We start from the raw sequence: 22,181 nt of genomic DNA, 5'->3' as shown, positions 1-22,181 counted from the left end.
AGACCTGAGACCTGAGAACCTGATGATAGTACATTCCAGTCTGAAAACTGGCAGGCTTGAGACACCAGAAGAGCCAGAGTTTCAAGTATAGTCTGAAGACAGAAAAAAAAAAACAAAAAACAAAAAAAAACTGATGTTCCAGCTCAGTAGTCAGAGGACAAGTTCCTCTTTCTTCTATTTGGATGGTTAGTCTTTTTTTTTTTTTTTTTTTTTTCTCCCTATTTGGGCCATCAGCTAATTGGGTGAATGTCACCCACATTAGGGAAAGCAGTCTGCTTTATTCAGTCTACCAATTCAAATGTTAATCTCATACAGAAACACCCTCACAGACACACCCAGAACAATGATTCACAAATATCTTGGCACCTTGTGCCCCAGTTAAGTTGACAAATAGAACAAATCACTGTACCATATCTCATCTGGCCTGAATAAATAATCTAACAGGAAATAAGGACATCACTCTTCTTTTTACCCCTGATGTGAAGAAAGTTTTATTTGTTGCTGTTGTTGTTGTTTTTTTAGTTTCAAATTTTTATTTAAATTCTAGCTAACATATTAACATACAGTATAATATTAATTTCAGGAGTAGATTTAGTGATTCATCACTTACATATACAATACCCAGAGCTCATCATAGCAAGTGTCCTCCTTAATACCCATTACCCATTTAACCTATCCCCCCAATCTCCTTCCAGCAACCTTCAGTTTGTTCTCTATAGTTAAGAGTTTCTTATGGTTTGTCTCTCTTATGTTCATCTGTTTTGTTTCTTGAATTCCACATATGAGTGAAATCATATGGTATATCTCTTTCTCTGATTTATTTCGAGTAGGATAATGCACTATACCTCTATCCACAAATGGCATTTGCCACAAATGGCAAATGTCAAGGTTTCATTCTTTTTGATGGCTGAGTAATATTCCATTATATATGTATGTATGTATGTATGTATGTGTATGTGTGATACTCACACCATCACCTCTTCTTTCTCCATTCATCAGCTGATGGACATTTGGGGCCTTTCTGTAATTTAGCTATTGTTGATAATGCTGCTATAAACATTGGGCTGCATGTATCCATTTGAATCAGTATTTGTGTATCATTTGGATAAATACTTGGTAGTGCAATTGCTGGGTTGTAGGATAACTCTATTTTTAACCTTTTGAGAAACTTCCATACTGTTTTCCAGAATGGCTGCACCAGTTTGCATTCCCACCAAGAGTGTAAGAGGGTTCCCCTTTCTCCGCATCCTCACCAACATTTGTTGTTTCTTCTGTTAGTTTTAGCCATTCTGACAGGTGTAAGGTGGTATCTCACTGTAGTTTTGATTTGTTTTTCCTGATGATGAGTGACGTTGAGCATCTTTTCACATGTCTGTTAGCCATGGATGTCTTCTTTGGAAAAATTCATGTCTTCTGCCCTTTTCTTAAATGGATTATTTGTTTTTTAGATGTTGAGTTTGATAAGTTCTTTATAGATTTTGGATACTTTAGGAATTTTCTTATACCTGCCTTTTTTGTTTGCTCTTATATAAAATGTGACAGACTGTATGAAGTTCTGGTCCTAATATATTATAAAAGGCAAGCAAAGCTTATGAAGGAAAATACACTGAAAAGAATCAAGGTAACATAGCAGCTTTTGATAAGGCTGTGTTGAAAAGCTAGGACTCCTCATTTTTGGAAGAGTAAATAGAATTTATGTCAACTATAAACTAGAAGGAATGGTTAGGAAGAAAAGACAAAACTAGGATTTGGTTTGAATCTTGAAGAAGTAATTTTAAGGCAAGTACAAGGAGGTGCTACTCGCCTAACTGACATGTATCATTTCATTCTTTCTATGTATACAGATATAGCTAGACCCTGGGGGGATTTTTACCAGTAGAAAGTGAATTTGAGTACCCTGAGAAATATGGACATTGTATATGCTCAAGTGTTATTTCAACATTATTATATTAGTGAAAATATAAAATTAAAAAAACATTCAAGACTTGTTATCTTAATTAATGGAAGGCAGATTATCAAAGGAAGTCAGGAGATCAATATCTCTAAGCCTTTTTGTTAGGTCATGGGAAGGAAATATAGCACAATGGAAGGGCTTTGGGTATAAACTAGATTTTAACCCAACCTTGCCATCTGCTAGTTGTGTGATCTTCAGCAAATAACTTAACCTCTAGTAGCTTCAACAGCTTTCTCTGTAAATTGGAGATAATATATCTAGCATTTAAGGCTGTTGTAAAGACTAGAGATAGAAAAGGTAAAATAGCTAGCTACATACTTTGGTACATAACAGATGTAAGAAAATGATTTTTTTTTTTAAGATTTATTTATTTGAGAGAGAGAGAGAGAGAGAGAGAGAGTACATGAATGAGGGAAGGGGCAGAGAAAGAATCTCAAGTAGACTCTCTGCTGAGCATGGAACTGATGCGGGGATTGATCTTAGGACCCTGGGATAAGGACCTTGAAACCATGACCTGAGCCAGAACAAGAGCAGGTGCTCAACCAACCGAGCCACTCAGGCACCCCAGTAAGTGATTATTTTTTATTACTGCTTTGTTAGAGGCAGAATGACAGTGAGGTGGACACTTGATACAAATTTGTGTGGTGATGATCATCTCCTTGCAGCATTCCTCATAACTCTGTACGTGGACCACACAACTTTGATTTCTTGCATGTCAGTGCATTATGCTTAACTCGTGGCAGTTAGTCACATCGTGACAGATCTTTTTTGTCTCTCCCATTCCAACTCCTGCCCTTATATTAACTCATATACTGGTCACATACTAATTTTTATCTTTACAGCTCCTGCCAGATATCTGCAATGGCTTCATATTATGCTTATAATTGTTTCTAAAAGGCACAATTCTATTTTGCCAAAACTAAAGTCTTACTTTGTGGAAGTTGGCAAGGATGGAAGAGGGTCGGGAAAGAATGAAGATGGAAGGGGAAAGGTCCATAGATAAGTCAGAGTGGAGGTGAGGGAGTGGGTGGGCAGTGGACAAGTGGGGACACAGGAAGAGCACAAACAAAACTCACATCCTGGTTACAGAATGTAGCTGCTTAGACCCACCTTAACCTTAACCTCTCAGGGCATCCATGAGTAAAAACAACACGTACAAAACAATCAAAAATATAGTCACTTTCTGATCCATCTGAGGTTTCAAATATAGAGGCTAGGCGGACCTACTTTGAGAAGGATGACCCATTATTTAAAGATATCCTAGTTGGGCACCATGCGTGAAGAAGCATCAGTGTCATCACAGTCTTTAATTTATACACCCAAGCCCCAACACATGATCATGAAGCTTTCTTCACATTAGTGTTTAATTAGGTGCCAAGAGTGCTGACATGGCTAACATAGTAGGAAATGTGGAGATGGGCTGGGGAGAACTTAGGATCTCTGCAAGCTAGTCAGCTGGTGTGGAAGCTGTTTTGCTGCATTGGCTCCTCTAGCAGGGCTTGAGAGCTACTTACAAAGCCACTCACTTAAAGGAGATGCACTGCTGAGGTGAGTTTCCTTTTAAACCTACCCAATTTCTTACTTCTGGAAAAATTTTTATTGAAGTATAATATTCATGTTAAAAAGTGCACACGTAGGAGCACACCCCTGCCAGTGTTTTCAGAATAAGAAATAGAACATCACCACCCTGTGGAAGTACGCTGTATATCTCCCAGTCACTAACTGCCCCTGGGAAAAGGGTAACCATTATTCTAGCATCTAGACAGATAGGTTAGTTTTGCCTATTTTTGTACTTATTAATTTAAATGGGAAATATGCTAATTAAAAATGTTTCTAATAGTACCATAGTTCGACTCTGCACTCTGTCACAGTTCTTAAATAAGTTCCTCAGCCCAGATTACTTTTTCTTGCTCTTACATAGGATTCTCATTTTTCTAGATATGGTCTCTCTTACTCTGTACTGTCTTATTTGGCCACTTCCTTATCATTTACCTTAAAACTTGCTGGCAGATTGGATCCAGCATCCTAACTCTGAAGTTCCTTCCCTTTGTCACTAGCGTATTGCAGGCCCTGTCCTCTTCCTCTTTCCCAAATGGCTGACTGAATCTCCCCAGTCAGTGAAACTTATCCCACCAACAAGGTTGAAAATGATCTTTGTCCAGATTTGACTTTAAGTCTACTGATGTATTTCTTAGTTGCTCAGCACTAAGTCCAGGCAAATTTCTCCCCTCACCCCTTTCATCTAGGTAACACGAGCCTGAATGAAATGTAGAGAATCTTGTTCATGAATCACTCCTTCCACACCTTCTTAGGGTATATGGGATATATTTAGTAATTATTAGTAATGATAATTAAAATCACCATGAGTTGTTAATAACACATTAAAGTGAAAAAAGAACAAATAATAGGTGTGATGTTTATCCAATCCATTCTCCTCAGAAAGACTTGAGCATAATGCCAAAGTTCTTGAAAGTGTAAGATATGTCAGGTAAGACCAACGGCAAAAAGTAGAAGTAGTCTGCAATCTTCCACAAGAGCTGATGTGCTGAGATGAAAAAATATTACCATGAGCTACAGAACTTCATACCTGTCAAACGTATAAAGTAATATTTATCTAGCTAAGGTAGTTCCCAGAAATGATAGAAAAGACTCATAGTTTATTTGTTCCCAGAGAGCAAATATATGTTTTTTGTAAGAAAAGCTGACTCTAACTTCTCTCCCTTTTAGAGATAGGACTTTTTAAATAGTCTCCAATCTGGGGTTCCAGAAATAAGTGGATAAAAGTGAGTATATGTGTGTGCCCAAACAACTGTTTATCACTAAATATGTTGAAAATCGAGTTTTTGCCCCTCTTTGGTGATTAATAGCTAGACATGTCTAGGTAATTCTGTCATAAAGGAGGTTCTCAGCCATTTCAGCAGATAGTAGGGAACTGGGAAGGGCAGGAAAGAAAACAGAAAGAATGACCGGAAATACAGAACATTTAAAAAAGTCAAGCAGAGAAAGACAACTATCATATGATCTCCCTGATATGAGGAAGTGGTGATGCAACATGGGGGCTTAAGTGGGTAGAAGAAGAATCAATGAAACAAGATGGAATTGGGAGGGAGACAAACCAAAAGTGACTCTTAATCTCACAAAACAAACTGAGGGTTGCTGGGGAGAGAGGGTTTGGGAGAAGGGGTGGGATTATGGACATTGGGGAGGGTATGTGCTTTGGTGAGTGCTGTGAAGTGTGTAAACCTGGTGATTCACAGACCTGTACCCCTGGGGATAAAAATATATGTTTATTAAAAAAAAAAAAAACAAGTTTCCCAACAGTTAACACTCAGATGTGGTATCTTTGAGGAAGCAAAAGACGACTGTGCTTGGATTCATGATGGGATGATAAACTTTTCATTAAGACAATTTTCACCACCTAAATTTAAGGAACTGTTACTTTCACAATTTTTATAGCTTTAATTGGTGCATACCAACTATCCATGTGCACACATCCCATCTCTCAAATTAGATTTCCCCACATTTATTTTCATTATATTGTCTCATACATCTGGCACAATGTAGAGTAGGATTGAGTATTTGGCGCTCAATAGATTGTTGTTGATGAATTGACTGAATCATTTTAATTCCATAGAAAAATTTTTACTGATTTAAATTTGATCCACGTAGAGTCAGCTGAAATATAGTGTATTTGCAGACAGAATGTTATGAAAACACTTCAGTGTAAGGACATATCCACAGAATTAATTTAGTAACATTGGTCCTCTGATCTTTCAAAAAATTTCAAAACTATTTTCCTGTTGCCTGTTGGCTAACTAAATAAGGTGAAAAACATGCAAGTCATAACCAAGGTTTTACCTTATTTTAAATCTAAATTAAAACTGTGCTTAAGATATGGAGGAAGAAATACCACTCAGAATATTGAGATTTAACAAGTTTGGAGCTGACAGATCCATGCAGCTGTACTCAGGAGATAGTGTCTGATTTACTGTGCCACTGATTGGATGAAGAACTGCCACTGTTATGATTAGGAAAGAATGTGTGAATCTTGATGTACGAGACAGTGAAATCCTTTCCATAAGCCATTTTCCAGAAGGATGAAACTATCTGTCACACAATAAAAATGAGTTGGATCTGCAACATTGGATAACTGATGAGAATTAAATATTAATATGCTCTAATATTTATGTTTTTACAGATGTAAGTCTAAATATTTATATTATTCAGCGGAATGAGTCAATTAACAGTTTTAAAATAATTTAATTGTCACTTGATTATATGAGTGATAAAATAATTTTTACAACATCTAAATGCTGCAACATCTAGAACATTAAGAATTATATCTTTTAATAATGATATTTTGTGAAAACAACATGTCCTGAAATGCTTGGTTGGATTTTTTTTTTCAAAATTAGTAAGAGCTGCATTAGCAAATTAGTAAAAGTTGTTAAGAGTATTATTGTACACTAACCTTAATTGGTCATTAATAATTTATTTCCTTAATATTTCATATTTCTTTAGAAAATTATTCTTAGATTTAATTCTATCCACATTTTATTATTTTAAAAGTACTCAAGAAAACAGACACACTACCATTTATTCCAAGGAAAAAAATTAATCCTGAACAAAATATGCATCATGCAGAGTTCTTCAAAGTACTAATTTTTTGTTAAATATATGTATTTTATTTTATTGAATATGTCAAAGCAGAAAGGAGAGGCAAAGTATCCAGGCCAGTTCCTATTGTGGTGTGCTATTCATGAAGATTCTCTGTTCATCTTTAAATTGCTTTAAAACCTGCATAAAAGCAATTATTAGAATTATTCCAATGTATATCTAGACACATTTCCAATATATGCTAACGTTTGGTTTAGGTCATTTAAAGATTTTTTTCGGGGCACACTATAATAGTTAAATCTATGTATAAAACTAAACTGAATACGCTTATCAGTGTGGATAGATAGATATGTAGATAGAGAGATAGATATGACATATTGTCACCTATTCTATATATTTTCACTTTCATGAAGATGTCCTTTGAAACACATTTTTTTTTTAATTGATGGAGCCTATTTTATCTGGTTTTCCCCTTTGTTGCTTGTGCTTTTGGTATTATTAAAGGAAACCATTTAGTGCTTTTGGTATTATTAAAAGAAACCATTTAGTTTTAGTCCTATGTTTGCTTCTAAGAGCCTTGGATTTTCAATTCATATGTTTAGGTCCACCACAATCTATTTTGAGGGGTTTTTCTTTTTTTTTCCATGTGGTTTGAGGTAAGGCTCCAATGTTATTCTTTTACTTACATATAGCTATTGTCCCAGAACCGTTTGCTAAAAAGTTTATTCTTTCTTCCCATTGAATTTGCTTGGCACTTTTATCAACAACCAGTCACTCATAAATAAAAGGGCTTATTTTGGTTGAAAAATGCTGGTAGGTAGGGCTTGAGACTGTTTATATAATAATCCTAAAAGGTCTTGGCATTCTTTTGGTGGGTACCTAACAAAAAGTGAGAAAAGTACTAAGGGGAGTTAAAGTCCATTGTTTTGACCTAGAAGAAAGTTTAGCAACATTGTTGCCTGTGTAATATAGAAAATGTACTTAAAGAACTAGAGATCCAGCTAAAAGGAATTACCAGGCAGTGTTGAAAGTGCAACTTGGCTCCTTTTTTGGCAATAATAAACAAATTAAGAAGGAAAGGGATTGTTTGGTGAACAAATGGTTAGATATAAAGGAGCTGAAATTTGCTGGTTTTGAAATAAAACTGTTTCTCATTTCCAAAATCTCCAGATGGCACACAGTTTTCAAATTCAGAAATAGCTTTCTGGCAGGGGACCTAGTGGCTTAGTCACTTAAACATTGGACTCTTGGTCTCAGCTTAGATCTTGGTCTCAGTGTCCTGAGTTTAGGCTCTGCATTGAAAAAAATAACAATAAATAAACAACAACAAAAAAAGAGTCAACCAACCAACCAACCAACCAAGAAAAAACTAGCTTCCTGACAAAGACCAAACCCAGGACACTGTCAGGAAAACATATTCTACAGACAAAGCCAAGAGAGCCTGACTGTTAAGTTCTTTGTTAAGGCCTGAGAAAGACTTAAATTGATGCCTCAGATTTTCTAATAGACAAAAATGCCCTCTAAGAATTTTAAGGGTGTTCCTTGCAGGTCTTCTCGAACACCAGGTTCTAAGCATCTTAAGATGTTGCCCTACACAGCCTTTCAGGGAGTCCAAGGTAGATCAGGATTTATCTCAAAGAGATTTGTCAATGGGGTTTTCACCAATGACAAAGCCACCAATACAATTCACAGAACCCTACAAAATCTTTAAGGAAAGTGTATCACTGGAAACACTGTCACATTGGACTAAAGGAGACAGGCATGATACCAAAAGAAAATAGGCCTTTAGATACCTGAACTTCAATGGACATGAGGCATATTTAGAATAATACTCAGCTACAAGCACAAGACTCTTTTGGTGGGAAATGAAACAATGTTCTGAAGGTTGATTATTAAGATCTCAGAGGGTGCAGCCAAGACTTGTACAAAATTATTATCAAAAGTAGGGTCTAGCCATAATCAAAGAACTGGCAACATGTGCTTGAATGCTTTTCAGACTTTCTGTGGACCACTGTTTCATGAATGCCAGTGTCTTTGGTAGTTGTGTTATGCCTGCCCCACCATTGTATTTTGGATATTTGGGGGACAGATTACTTCTTAGTTCATGAATCTTCAGATGGAGAGAAAGAAATTCATCTATGCTTGGACCTGATTTAGATTACAAAAATCTGGACCTCAAATATGAACTTAATGGTGCCACAGATGCAGATTTAGGAGGCTACAGTGGTGCTGTGCTTTGCTTACAAGAAAATGTAAATTATTTGTGGCCAGAAGGAAGGTTATAGTGGATTTAAAGTACCTCTACCAATCTCTATCATGAAAAGGAGTCTAATCCTTCTTCCCTTGAATATGAGCTGGTATTGGTGACTTATTTCTGATAAAAAGCATGCAATGGAATTGGTATTATGTAAATTCTGAGATTTGGTGATAGATTTTTCTACTTGGATTTCTCTCTTAAGATGTGTGCTCTAGGAACCCAGTTACCATGCAGTGATGAATTCCAGGACACAGGGACAGGCACATGTCATTTTCTGGCTGGTACATCAGTTGAAATTCTGCCTAAAGCATAGATCATCAAACATGGAAGTGATGCAGGCTTCAAGATGATTCGGTCACAGCAACCATCTGACCGCAATGTCATGAACAGACGTCAGGAAAGAACTAACTTGATAAAAGCAGGCAATACTCAGAATCATCACAGATACAATAAATGAATTTTTAAATTTAACATCGCTAAATTTGGGGTGGTTTCAGATATATTAATGGATAACCAGGACTCCTTTAATATTATTTTTTGTATGGAATCTTTGCATAACACATATCCTCCCTCCCTCTCTCTATACATATATATAATGTGTGTGTGCATGTGGTTGCATGTGTGTGTCTCTATAAAGGCCCACACACATACACTTATTGACTTAATTACTTTAATCTTACAAAAGTTTAAATTTTTTTGAAGCCATAAGATTTCCTTCACAGTTTCTGCTCTTTGTGTTCTGCTTAAAATAAGACTTTATCACTTCAAGACTATAAATAAAGTCATGTGTCTTTTCTTCCAGTATTTTTTTAATTCTAATGTCTAAATCATTGATCCATCTCGAATTTCTTTTGTTATAAGACATTTGATAAGGGTCCATATTTTTTAACACAGGAAGCCAACATCTACTGAATAATTTTATTCCTTCAAGTAATTAGCATGTAAACCATGAATTTAGAGGCAACTGCAATACTACCATGTGCTAAAGTCTTCCTAATTCTTTGTGCTTCAAATTGTATTTTTATTACTTCATTCTTTTCTTGTAAGGCTTTGCTCTTGGAAAGCTGTGAGAGAAAAATTTTAAATTGGAAGCTATTATCTACATTTTAGTGTTAATAAAGGATCTGAACATAGTTATGGCATAAATATTGTTGGAAAACTTTGAAACCTTGGGACTATACAAAGCAAATCACTTAAGGAGTAAAAGTGAGAACAGGTATTAAGAAACAGAAAGTAGTATTACCTGCTCAGAATTGGAAAGACTTCTAGTAAAATTAATGCAGCTTCAGATTCATAGACATTCACTGACACGGGCCCTTCCAAGGCCCTAGGATGGGCCCCAGCTATGAGGTCAGACATTGTTTTTATACAATTTGCAGTCTCTTTTGCATTTCTACTCCTGGTCTTTCACACTTTCTTTGAGGTCAGACAGCATTGGAGTGGCCTTGGCAATATGGGGATCTGGCTAAAAGAAAGTTATTAGAGAAGGCATTTAATATGGGCTTGGTAGGGTATATTTATATGGTTTGTGGGTACAGGATATAAGGATAATTTATTGCTAGTTGTTCTGGTTTGAAATTGCTTCCAAGAGTATACTGCCTACTCACTGCAACTACTCATTCAGCACTGTGATCCAAAGATATATGGTCAAAGAGGTAAGTGCTTATTTAAATAACTGAGAAAGCTGAAATATACCATTTTTACTGCAATTTGGAAAGATATTTTGGGCATTTCACTTAGAACAAGTGAAAAACATACACTTCTTTCTTGGCAATATTCTCAAATTTATTTATGAAATAACTGAGAAAAATGAGTAAAAACTGATGGATGGATTACAAAACACATGCAATGAAGATAAATAATATCAATAAAAATACTCTGTAATCAAGAACCAAATTAGTGCCAAAACAAATTTCAGATGACATCAATAGATGTAATTAAGCAAAAATTTTAATTGAGGTTATAAATAGCCCTTTGGATTGTTTTACAATGCAAATAAAGGAGAATAATGAATTATTTGAGCCCATCAGAAAAGATTTAAATTTCAGGCTGACGACATGAAGCACTAAACCAATGAAGTAAAAATTAAACTTTGGAGAAGGATTAACAGTGGCGTGTTAATACATGTTTACTACCTGGTTCTTCAGAAAAAAAGAAAAAGTATACAAAAACCCCAACTTCTAGTTTTGCCAAGGGTATAAATACTGTCACCATGGCCACTTTAGTTTACCAGTATCATGTCACTAAACTCTAAGTTGGGCAGAGACGCACACAATCAGCTTTATGAGTACAACTTAGATGAGTGGTTTCCAGCCTTCTCATCACTCTATGACATGAATTGTATCACTGTAATCTGGTACTCAAGTGTTGTTTGTTAATTTAAGAGTAGTCATTGCCCAGGAAAAGCTGAAATTCCTTGAAATATTATAGTTCATATACGGAAAGAGATAAGGGTTTTCTTAACTTGACAACAATCCTAAAAATGTACTTGGCATTAATAATAATCAGTTGTGAGATTGAGAGAAACTTTATATGTTATTACTATAGATTTCGACAATATTACTGGAGGAAAAATGGACTTGAGATTCTATTGTTCATAAAAATATTAAAGATAATAGTCAACTGGGGTACCTGGGTGGCTCAGTTGGTTTAGTGTCTGCCTTCAGCTTGGGTCTTGATCCCAGGATCTCCGTATGTTGAGCTCCCTGCTCAGCCTGCTTCTCCCTCTCACTTACTTGAGCTTTCTCTCTCAAATAAATAAACAAAATCTTTTTAAAAAAGTAGTCTATGGAGAGGAGATCAAAGAATATGTATCCAGAAAATATAAGGAAGATTTTAAAAGTAGATCAGGAGGTTAATGGAAATATATTATTTTAAAGACTCTGTTCTGTAAATTTTAATAGTTATTTATAATTCATAATTTATTTTCTCATTCTAAGTAATATTTTTTCTGTCTTTAATTTTGAATTGAAAATGTGCATTTTTTTCTTAAAGAGGACCCTCAAATTGTATTGATTTCAGACCCACAGACCCTGGATGTGCCACAAAACTGATTCATAATTCATCTTAGAGCCAGCTTAACTTTCAGATGTTAAGTGATAGCCTGTACAGTTCTGCTGACCTCTGACAGTAAATTTTGAAAGAGAAAATTTTTGGAAAAAGTGTTCACATATGGGTTGAATTTTCTTCAGGATCCATCACTTGCCAAATTTTATTTTTGGGTGAGTCATGTACCGTTTCTGAATGCTACTTTTTCATTTTGAAAATCAGGCTAACTTGTTTTTGTATGCCTTTTAAGATAATTATTTTGGAGAATTGAGTTAAGTGATGTACAGGGAAATATTTTTATAGATTAATGAGATACATGTCATCCCTGAGCACAGCTTTACTCTTACTTTATCTTGTGTATATATGTTGCAGTAATAAGGTGAACTTCCACTCAGTGAACCTCAAAACTTACTAAATTTTCTAGAAACAACTTGGTAATACCATTTAATTATGTTAAATGGCCTATTCAAATGAATGTTAAGACACACTTTTAAAAAAATTAAAACATATGCAAAAATAATCTACCTCTTTCCATAAAGAATATAGGCAAATTTCAATTAAGATGATAAAGGAAAGTAAAGCTTTAGTATATGTTCTGCTCCTGAATTCCTTCAAATTGTCTTTAGAACTATTTTAAAATACTATTTTGTGCAATCCCAAGGAGAAATAAAAAACAATTATCTTCTAGATTTAGTCAGAATTTTACAAACCCTTCTACTGTCCAGTAAAGAATTAAGAATTCTTATGTCTTTGAAATCAAGATTTAGCAAACATTGGCAGGTCGTGGGTTTATTTTGTTCATTTTAATTCATGTTGTTACATGCATAATTTTTTTTTTTTAAAGATTTTTTTTTTTTTTTTTTTTATTTGACAGAGAGAAATTACAAGTACACTGAGAGGCAGGCAGAGAGAGAGAGAGAAGGAAGCAGGCTCCCTGCTGAGCAGAGAGCCCGATGCGGGACTCGATCCCAGGACCCTGAGATCATGACCTGAGCCGAAGGCAGCGGCTTAACCCACTGAGCCACCCAGGCGCCCTTTGCATAATTTTTTTTATGTGGGTCACTGGCACTATTGTAGTTAATCCACATTTTGCTGCTTGAGTGACTGATGAGAAGACTCACTATAAAATATCACTTTGTCAAAGTAGCCAGCCTTTATTTATGACCAATTAGCTCCTGGATGTTGACCTCCAGGTAAATCAATAAATAGGCTGAAGCTGCTTTTGCCAGAGCTCTATAGTAGTAGTTCATGAATATATAAATAGAATAATAAAATGAATAAATAAAAATAAATAGAATAAATAAAATAAATAAAATAAAATAAATAGAATAATAAAAAATAAAAGAATATATAAAAAGAATATATAAATAGAATAAAATAAAACTAATTAAAATAAATAAAAATAAAATAATTAAAAATAATAAAATAAATAAATAAAATAAATATTTACCAAGAAGTAAATATATCTGTCCATATATGGATCTATAACTTAGCATACGATCACATGTATTTTGTCATTATTAAAATAACATGAAGTACATTTATTCTTACAGAAAATGCTTTAAAGTAATATAAAAATCAGGACTTAAAAGTGGTACATATAAAATTATCGTAAAAAAAGGTCCAAATCTTTAATATTTTAAATATTAAAATATTATTTTAATATTTATTAAGTTTAATATGTATTAAATATAATATTTATTATTTTCATATCTTTATATTTTTGTCATGCATATATGCTAATTTTTCAATAAATATGCATTATATTTTAAGCAGGAAAATAATTACTTTTTGAGACAATCTTTAGTTCTTGTTAGTCTTTTATATTTCAACTCTACTAAGTACTATAAACTAGATTTCTATTCTCTTTTATGTTGCAGTGTCTCCACCATTTATAAATGGTTTATTAGGTCTTTGGGGTGAAGGATGGAAATTACAGAGTTTGAGATACCCTCAAAGTTAGAAGGCACAGTCCCCAAGATTTTCCTCATTTCTGATATCGACTGCAAGCTTGGTGGATTCCACAAACTAACTTCAGATTTGATAATTCACTGTAAGGACTCACAGGACTCACTGAAGGCAATTATACTCATGGTTATGGTTAACTACAGGGAAGGAAGACATTAAAATCAACTGAGGAAGGAAGAAAATAGGTAGAGTCTGGGAGGATTACCAGACCATCGAGGTTCCTTATCCTCTCCCTCCTAAGTTAGGATACATTATTCTTTTAACATTAATTTGTGACAATAGGCATAGAAACCAATCAGGAGAATTTGTCCAAACCCCAGTGTTCAGAGTTTTTATTGAGAATTCATTATGTAGCCCTGATTGATTGACTGTGCCATGATAACTGAAAGTCTCCAGGTCAAATAGTACCACTGACCCAAAGACTTCCTTCACAATGCTGATCTTTCTGGCATTGCAGCCCTCAACCTAAATCATACTGTTAGACTATCTAGTATCACCAAATTCCCTAGGTAAAGAGAAAGCCCTAGAAATTACTTCCTAGAAGCTTTGGGCAAGGTTGACTTCTTTACACGGGAACTAAGCAGATCAATAATGTAGTGATTTACCATGTATCCCAAATAGTATGGCATTTTATTTCTGAGTTAGTCCTCAGTATTTGCTGATATAGAGAAGACCAAAATGCAAATAGATTAAAATGTCTGATGGATGAGACAGAACTTTCAAAAAAGAACTTTCAAAAAGCCTTCCAAAGTGCTTTTTCAATTGGAATACTTATTTCATAATTAAAGAACTCTTATATCTAATTCCCAAGGTTGACAGTTCACTTTCATTAATAAAAAAATCTGTTTAGTGGATAAAGAGATTGTCCATTAAACATAATCTAAAATACAATGGGGTGTTTTGGTATAAATGATTAAATAATATCAACATTTAATTAAATATTTGCTCATGCATGTCTATAAACCACATAAACCTCCTTTTATTGGCAAATGACTAGGGCAGCAGGGGAAAAAAATAACGTTGCTCCCAACATTAGTCCTCTTAAATAAATGGACAGTACTTAAATATAAAACACAGGAAGCCCACGCACTCAATATATGGGAAGACAAGCCTCACCCATAGCACCCCAACCCAAGATCAGAATTTTCAGATTGGACTAAATCTTTTAAGAGAAAAGGGATTTCAAAAACATATGTAGATTCTTTGTACTGAGTCATTTTTAGTATAGCACTTTTATTATTATGCTTTATTATAGCATCTTCATTATTTTTATTATAAATTATATCTGTTATAACATTACTTAAATATTTATTTAAAAAACTATGCATCAATTCTTATTGCTCACTATATAAAACTGACTAAAGTGGTTTATAAATTTTGTGTAAGTATGAAACCTAAACAAGTAAAAATTTACAAACTAAAACCAATCAAATTCTAATGCATGTATTTATGTGTTACTTCTCTCTGAATTCATCCTCACCTATTTTTTCCCTAATTTTCTGGAACAATATAAAAAAAAATAACTCATTTGGGGGAAACTTGTGCTGTACTACCAAAGCATGAAGTGTACATACTCAGTTCCCATATCCAAAATAATAATAATAATAATAATAATAAAGATTCTCCAAAAGAAAAAATCAAAATGAAGTACCAGCCAAAAAAGAAAATGCATTCATTAGACACTTGGGACTAAACACTTAAAACCATCTGACTACACTTCTATTTAGAAAATGTGCATTTGTCAAATAGATAAGGGGACCATTGTGAAACAGGTACATGAAAGACAGGCAGCATGACCACCCATTAGCCATGACAATAGACACAATCAGCTGACTTTGAAGAAAAGCCAGCCATAACCATGATTCTTACATTCATTACACAACTCTAGGAAAATATCAAGTTGTTCATCTAGGCTATCAAACATTTTGAGATTACACTTTCCAGTGTGAAGTTACTACGAAACACAGATGAAAATGACTGTTCATCATTGGTGGAAGCTTTCACACTTCATTGAGAGCCTAAGCAGGAACATGTCTTTTAATCACAATATACCTTCCAACACCATGTGATGAGACACTTCATAATGAATCAGTGATCAACAATGCAGATGATTTCAGCAGCAGGAGAGGACATCCAGGGTGCATGCCAGTATCAGTATATTAGTATTAGTATAATAAACTTCAATGTATAATTTTCTTTCAGAACAAAGTCCAGGTTTAGCTCTTTGTGAAATGGTTGCTTTGTGATATTAAAGAAGGAAAGAAAGTGCTGCATTGAACTGATACATAGGACTATTCCTTTCCAGTCTTTGCATGAAAGCAGTAATTTGATTGTCTAGTGTTAATTCCAAGTACATAAAGTCTGCCTTGATGCACAAGGCACCTAATTAAAATGTACAGGTATATATTGTTTTATTGTGCCTCATTGTATTGTGCTTCACAGATATTACCTTTTCTTATATATTAGAAGTTTGCAGCAACCTTGTGCTGAGCAAGTTTATTGGTGCCATTTTTCCAATAGCATTGTTCACTTTGTGTCTCTGTGTCACATTTTGGTAATTCCTAGGATATTGAAAACTTTTTTCATTATTATTATATTTCCTATTGCTAGCTGTGATCAGTGATGATGATAGACTTAAAGCCCAGATGATGGTCAGCATTTCCTAGCAATATCATTAAATTAAGGTGTGTACTTTTTTTTAGACATAATGCCATTTTACACTTAATAGTATAGTGTACACCATAGTACACTATATGTATACTGTATTAATGTATAGTGTAAAGATAACTTTTATATACACTGGGAAGTCAAAAAATTAATTTGAGTCACTTTATTACAATATTCACTTTATGGCAGTGGTCTGGAACTGATCTCCCAATATCTCTGAGGTATGCTTGTACAGAATACTGCAGACTTCTTACATAGGAGTTGCAGAATAGGAAAAAGAAACCATGGAGGAAAGAATTTTTCAGAGTCGAAGCTGAATCATCAAGCTTCAACATATTTACCTGCCTTCTTTCTAAGGATTCCTAGAAAATGATCTCTTTGACCCATCCCCAAATTTATTTTTCCAGATTATGCATTATTAGGTTTAGCCAAGTTTGTCATCTTTATTTTTCCTGGGTATGCACAGCTAAATGGTGGCATGCTAAAGCCAGCTAATACTGGCTGACAAAAGCTGACTGTGTGCATCTGCTCCCATCATCGTCTTCATCGATATGACATTGGTGACTGAAATTGATGATGGAGTATTTACACCACAGAGGTTAGTTAACACTGGAAGTTGTGATTTTCCTCTCTCCGCCCCTGCTCCCCAATGAGCAGGCTATTAAGTATTTACCAACACACCACTGCACCTCAGCAGTGTTGTGTATTCATTCAAACATTTATTATTATGGGTCACATGATTTACCAAAAACAGGTGACAAAGCAGTGAGCCAAAAAGACTTGGTTCTTGTTTTCACAGCACTTAACAGGCTTATGTAATTGCCATGCCCCTTTCTTGTCTTATACCTTACCTTCACCTACATATGTTCTACTCATTCTTTAATCCATCTCTATTTTATATGACACCAGTGTCTCCCTTTGCTAAATTTTTACTGTACTTACAAAAGTAATAAATTTAGCAAATAAGAAAAATCTGATTTTCCATGTATTATCTTCTTGACTATATTTCAGGCAACTTCAAAGCAGACAAGTTTTAGAATTTTTTGCCCCACCCCCAATACTTAACAAGGCTAGGGAAAGTAGTTTAAGTGGAGTATCCCAGTCTGGCTCTCACCTTCTCTACCTGTCCTCTGACTTTGTCCTGCAACTGTGAGGGGCCCCATGCATAAATGTGACAGGGTGACCAACCATTTTGCCTGGGACTAAGGGGTTTTGGACGATACAGGACTTCAATGCTAAAACTGGTATAGTTCCAGCAAGCCATGATTGGTCACCTTTTGGATTAAGGAAAAAAGATTTTGCAAACAGACCCTGATAACACATCTCTTGGTTAGAGAATTCCAGGGGTTTGAAAACCCAAAGCATGACCTAGAAAAGGGTCAGTGACTGAGATGGCACATGAACTCTGTTTGGCTATATATATTCTTTTTACCTCACAGACTCCTTTCCCCCAGAATAATGATAGAATCTAGGTATGCAGTAGTAGAAACAGATGCAAACATGTTTATAAAGTTAAAGATATTAAGAGCATGCTTATACTATCCTCATTTCTTTTCTTCAGTCTTGCAAAGCTTTTCTTTCTAACCTCCCCACATCCATTTCCAGTCTATTGGCCATATTATGTATATAATACATATATAATACAACAAGAATGATATTTACCATACTATACACAAGAGTGATAAAAAAGATAAAGGCTTAAAAAAAGAGTAATAAAATAGATTTTTAAAAAGAGAGATATTAACTGTATTATATACCAGAGTAATAAAACCTGTGTAATGCTCTTCAGTGGCCTTAAACAAAAAGCAGAATCCCTAATTTGGTAAAATGAGCCCTGCATGACACACAAGGCCCCTGTCTTACACTGTTCTCATATTATGCCACTAATCCCCTCACTCATGGTCATACTGGCTTTACTTTAGTTCCTTAAATGGTTCAAGTTTTTGCCTGCTTCAGAGTCTTTGCATATGCCAAGCCCCGCATACCACAGTCACTATATGAAATCCCTTTCCTGATAAAGTTGTCCCTGTCCATGCCTCAGGCTTGCTCAGGGCTTTATCCCAGGCTCTCAGGGCTCACTCTGCTTTTCCTTTTTGGCACATTTTGTACTTAGTAATATGATGATATATTATTTGAGGAGTTTCAAATCCTTCCCTACACTTTATAAGCTCAGTGAGGGCAATACAACATTCCTTGCTGCTTTCTCTCCATATTCAGGTTTACACAATAAATAAGAGCTATTTGAAAAGAATAGGAATATAGAAATAAAGGAAGAAAGGAGAATAAGCAAGTTTAATAAAGTAGAGAAAAGTTCTTTAAATTGGAAGTTTTAATATTTCTATCCTGATATGGATACTTTGTAAACCCTACTCACTTTAAAGATAGGAATTATTTTGTCACAACCTATTTGTTTCTCTTTTTATTTTACTTTTTTAAAATAGGCTCCGTGCTGGGTATGGAGCCTGACATGGGGTTTAAAACTCAGAACCCTGAGATCAAGACCTGAGTTGAAATTAAAAGTCAGATGCTTACTTGACTGAGCCACCCTCAGTCAAGTAGGGACCCTATTTGTGTCCCTTTTAATGAGAAAGCATAACTGGAGTATATTCACATTGGAAGGACTTTGTTCCATGAGTCATAGATTTGTGAAACAGCATTAAGAAATCAAAACAAAACTATAAAAATTCAAGTAGGGATTATAGATTATTCGTAAATTCTTTTTCTTTCATTTTCCTCCTTCTCACATTCCGATCCCAATCATGAGACTTACAAAATCTCATATCAGAAGGAGAAAAGTATTAAACTCATCCTCAAGTGTAAAAGATTAATAAGGCATAGTTCCTCTTCTATAGTTTCTAGCAGCTGTAACACTTGAAAATGCAAATAGCCTTCAGTTGAAAAATTCAATTGGTATTTCAATTTTGTGGATGCCGTTTTGATAAGATCATTCCATATGGCCAAATAAAACTGCTAAAGTTTCATGTTTCTAAAGCGATTATCAAGCAATAAATACAATAAATATGTTTTCATTCTCATCTCTTTTTTTTTTAATTTTTTATTTTTTATAAACATATATTTTTATCCCCAGGGGTACAGGTCTGTGAATCACCAGGTTTACACACTTCACAGCACTCACCAAAGCACATACCCTCCCCAATGTCCATAATCCCACCCCCTTCTCCCAAACCCCCTCCCCCCAGCAGCCCTCAGTTTGTTTTGTGAGATTAAGAGTCACTTATGTATGGTTTGTCTCCCTCCCAATCCCATCTTGTTTCATTGATTCTTCTCCTACCCACTTAAGCCCCCATGTTGCATCACCATCTCATCTCTTTTTGAACCTTATCAGACAGACTATGCCAAGAAACCACTTTACCTAAAGAAGGAAACCACATATTCTTTGAGAACTAGCAATCCTTCTATAAATGCTGGTGGGAAATAAGAGTTCTGGAAAATTGATTTAGACAAACTAGACACAAAGTATATTGCATAGCTGGAGACACCTTCCTTATTTAAACTCTACTGAAAGTATGTCTTTTTTTTTTTTTTAAAGATTTTATTTATTTATTTGACAGAGAACACAAGTAGGCAGAGAGGCAGGCAGAGAGAGAGAGAGAAGGAGGCTCTGCACTGAGCAGAGAGCCTGATGCGGGGCTCGACCCCAGGACCCTGGGATCATGACCTGGGCCGAAGGCAGAGGCTTTAACCCGCTGAGCCACCCAGGCGCCCGGAAAGTATGTCTTTTATACTTAAGACAAAGCCTATGCCCAAGAGGTACAGCAGGAAGTGTTTCCCTGGCTATTGCGACAAAGCCCAATTCGTTACCTGGCAACACGAAAATATATCTAGCCACTGTCTGCTGTGCGCATGTGCCAAGTTGGACCCACAGAGGCATAGAGTGTCGCTGTATCTATGGCGGGATGTCCAGAAAGAGCGTCTTCTTGACGTCATCAGGACTCTATGATTCCCAGAGGGGAAGATGGGCAAATGCATATAAGGCGCATGCGCAGGCGTGTGAGAGCGCGCCTCTTTCTCTTCGTCGCCGGCCGGCCGAGGTTCCTGGTGTTACCATGGGCCGCAGACCAGCTCGCTGTTACCGGTATTGTAAGAACAAGCCATATCCAAAGTCTCGTTTTTGCCGCGGTGTCCCTGATGCCAAGATCCGTATCTTTGATCTGGGTCGGAAGAAGGCGAAAGTGGACGAGTTCCCACTCTGTGGCCACATGGTGTCTGATGAATACGAGCAGCTCTCCTCTGAAGCCCTGGAGGCCGCTCGAATCTGTGCCAACAAGTACATGGTGAAAAGCTGCGGCAAGGATGGCTTTCACATTCGAGTGCGGCTTCATCCCTTCCATGTCATCCGCATCAACAAGATGCTGTCCTGTGCTGGGGCTGACAGGCTTCAGACGGGTATGCGCGGTGCCTTTGGAAAGCCCCAGGGCACAGTGGCCAGAGTCCACATTGGCCAAGTCATCATGTCCATCCGGACCAAGCTTCAGAATAAGGAACATGTGATTGAAGCCTTACGCAGGGCCAAGTTCAAGTTTCCTGGACGCCAGAAGATCCATATCTCCAAGAAGTGGGGCTTTACCAAGTTTAACGCTAATGAATTTGAAGACAAAGTGGCTAAGAAGCGCCTCATCCCTGATGGCTGTGGAGTCCAATACGTTCCCAGTCGCGGCCCTCTGGACAAGTGGCGAGCTCTGCACTCCTGAGATCTTGGACAGCATTGACTCCTCTGGTCTGATATGCTTACCAATAAATATTATTCACTGACAAAAAATAAATGTTTTTTTTTAATATTTTAAATATTTGTAAGTGTTTATCTGTTTTTTAGAATATAGAGTATGAGAGAAAGAGTGTTTATATTAAAACAGAATTTTAATGACAAATGATACTTTCCTTCGAGTGGGAATGAAACAATCCGTATGTGATTATTATAGAGACAGTTATTGCAGTTCTAATCCAAAAACTTTTAACTTGGGACAGTAGAGAACTATGTCAAAATTTTGTTTGGGGGCGCCTGGGTAGCTCAGTGGGTTAAAGCCTCTGCCTTTAGCTCAGGTCATGATCTCAGGATCCTGGGGTCGAGCCCCGCATCAGGCTCTCTGCTGGGCAGGGAGCCTGCTTCCTCCTCTCTCTCTCTCTGCCTGCCTCTCTGCCTACTTGTGATCTCTGTCTGTCAAATGAATAAATAAAATCTTTTAAAGGGGAGGTGAACCATGAGAGACTATGGACCCTGAAAAACAATCTGAGGGTTTTGAAGGGGCGGGGGGTGGGAGGTTGGGGGATCCAGGTGGTGGGTATTAGAGAGGGCACGGATTGCATGGAGCACTGGGTGTGGTGCAAAAATAATGAATACTGTTACGCTGAAAAAGAAATTTTTAAAAAATAGAAAAAAAAATTTAAAAAGTTTTGTTTGTAGTGAAGCTACATAGTAAATTATGTAGCTATATTCTTACCTTGAATAAAAAATAGAAAAAAATCCAAGATTTGTAGAGGAAAAAATATCGTTCTTGTTTATGGAAAACAAGCAATAGGGATGAAAATAATGATAGGCATGAGTGACATTTCAACTACAATCTCTGGAACTAAAAAATCCATTCTTAAACTTATTGCTTATGTTTTCCTTATACATTTCTGCACATTGATTTTAGAATTTCATATGACCTC

The 22,181-nt window shown here is 35.8% G+C and overlaps 1 protein-coding gene across 1 annotated transcript; it reads left to right on the top strand.

Moving 5' to 3' along the window:
- The first annotated feature begins 20,493 nt into the window (after positions 1-20,493).
- Positions 20,494-21,290, top strand: RPL10L (ribosomal protein L10 like). The gene has a single exon (XM_032341712.1). The coding sequence runs from the start codon at positions 20,579-20,581 to the stop codon at positions 21,221-21,223; it is 645 nt and encodes a 214-aa protein (XP_032197603.1). The 5' UTR covers positions 20,494-20,578; the 3' UTR covers positions 21,224-21,290.
- Positions 21,291-22,181: the final 891 nt, after the last annotated feature.

Source organism: Mustela erminea, chromosome 5 (assembly GCF_009829155.1).
Source record: "Mustela erminea isolate mMusErm1 chromosome 5, mMusErm1.Pri, whole genome shotgun sequence".
In the NCBI taxonomy this organism is placed as follows: domain Eukaryota; kingdom Metazoa; phylum Chordata; class Mammalia; order Carnivora; family Mustelidae; genus Mustela; species Mustela erminea.
The sequence above is the reverse complement of the archived record's forward strand: the minus strand, read 5'-3'. Positions and strand labels throughout refer to the sequence as shown.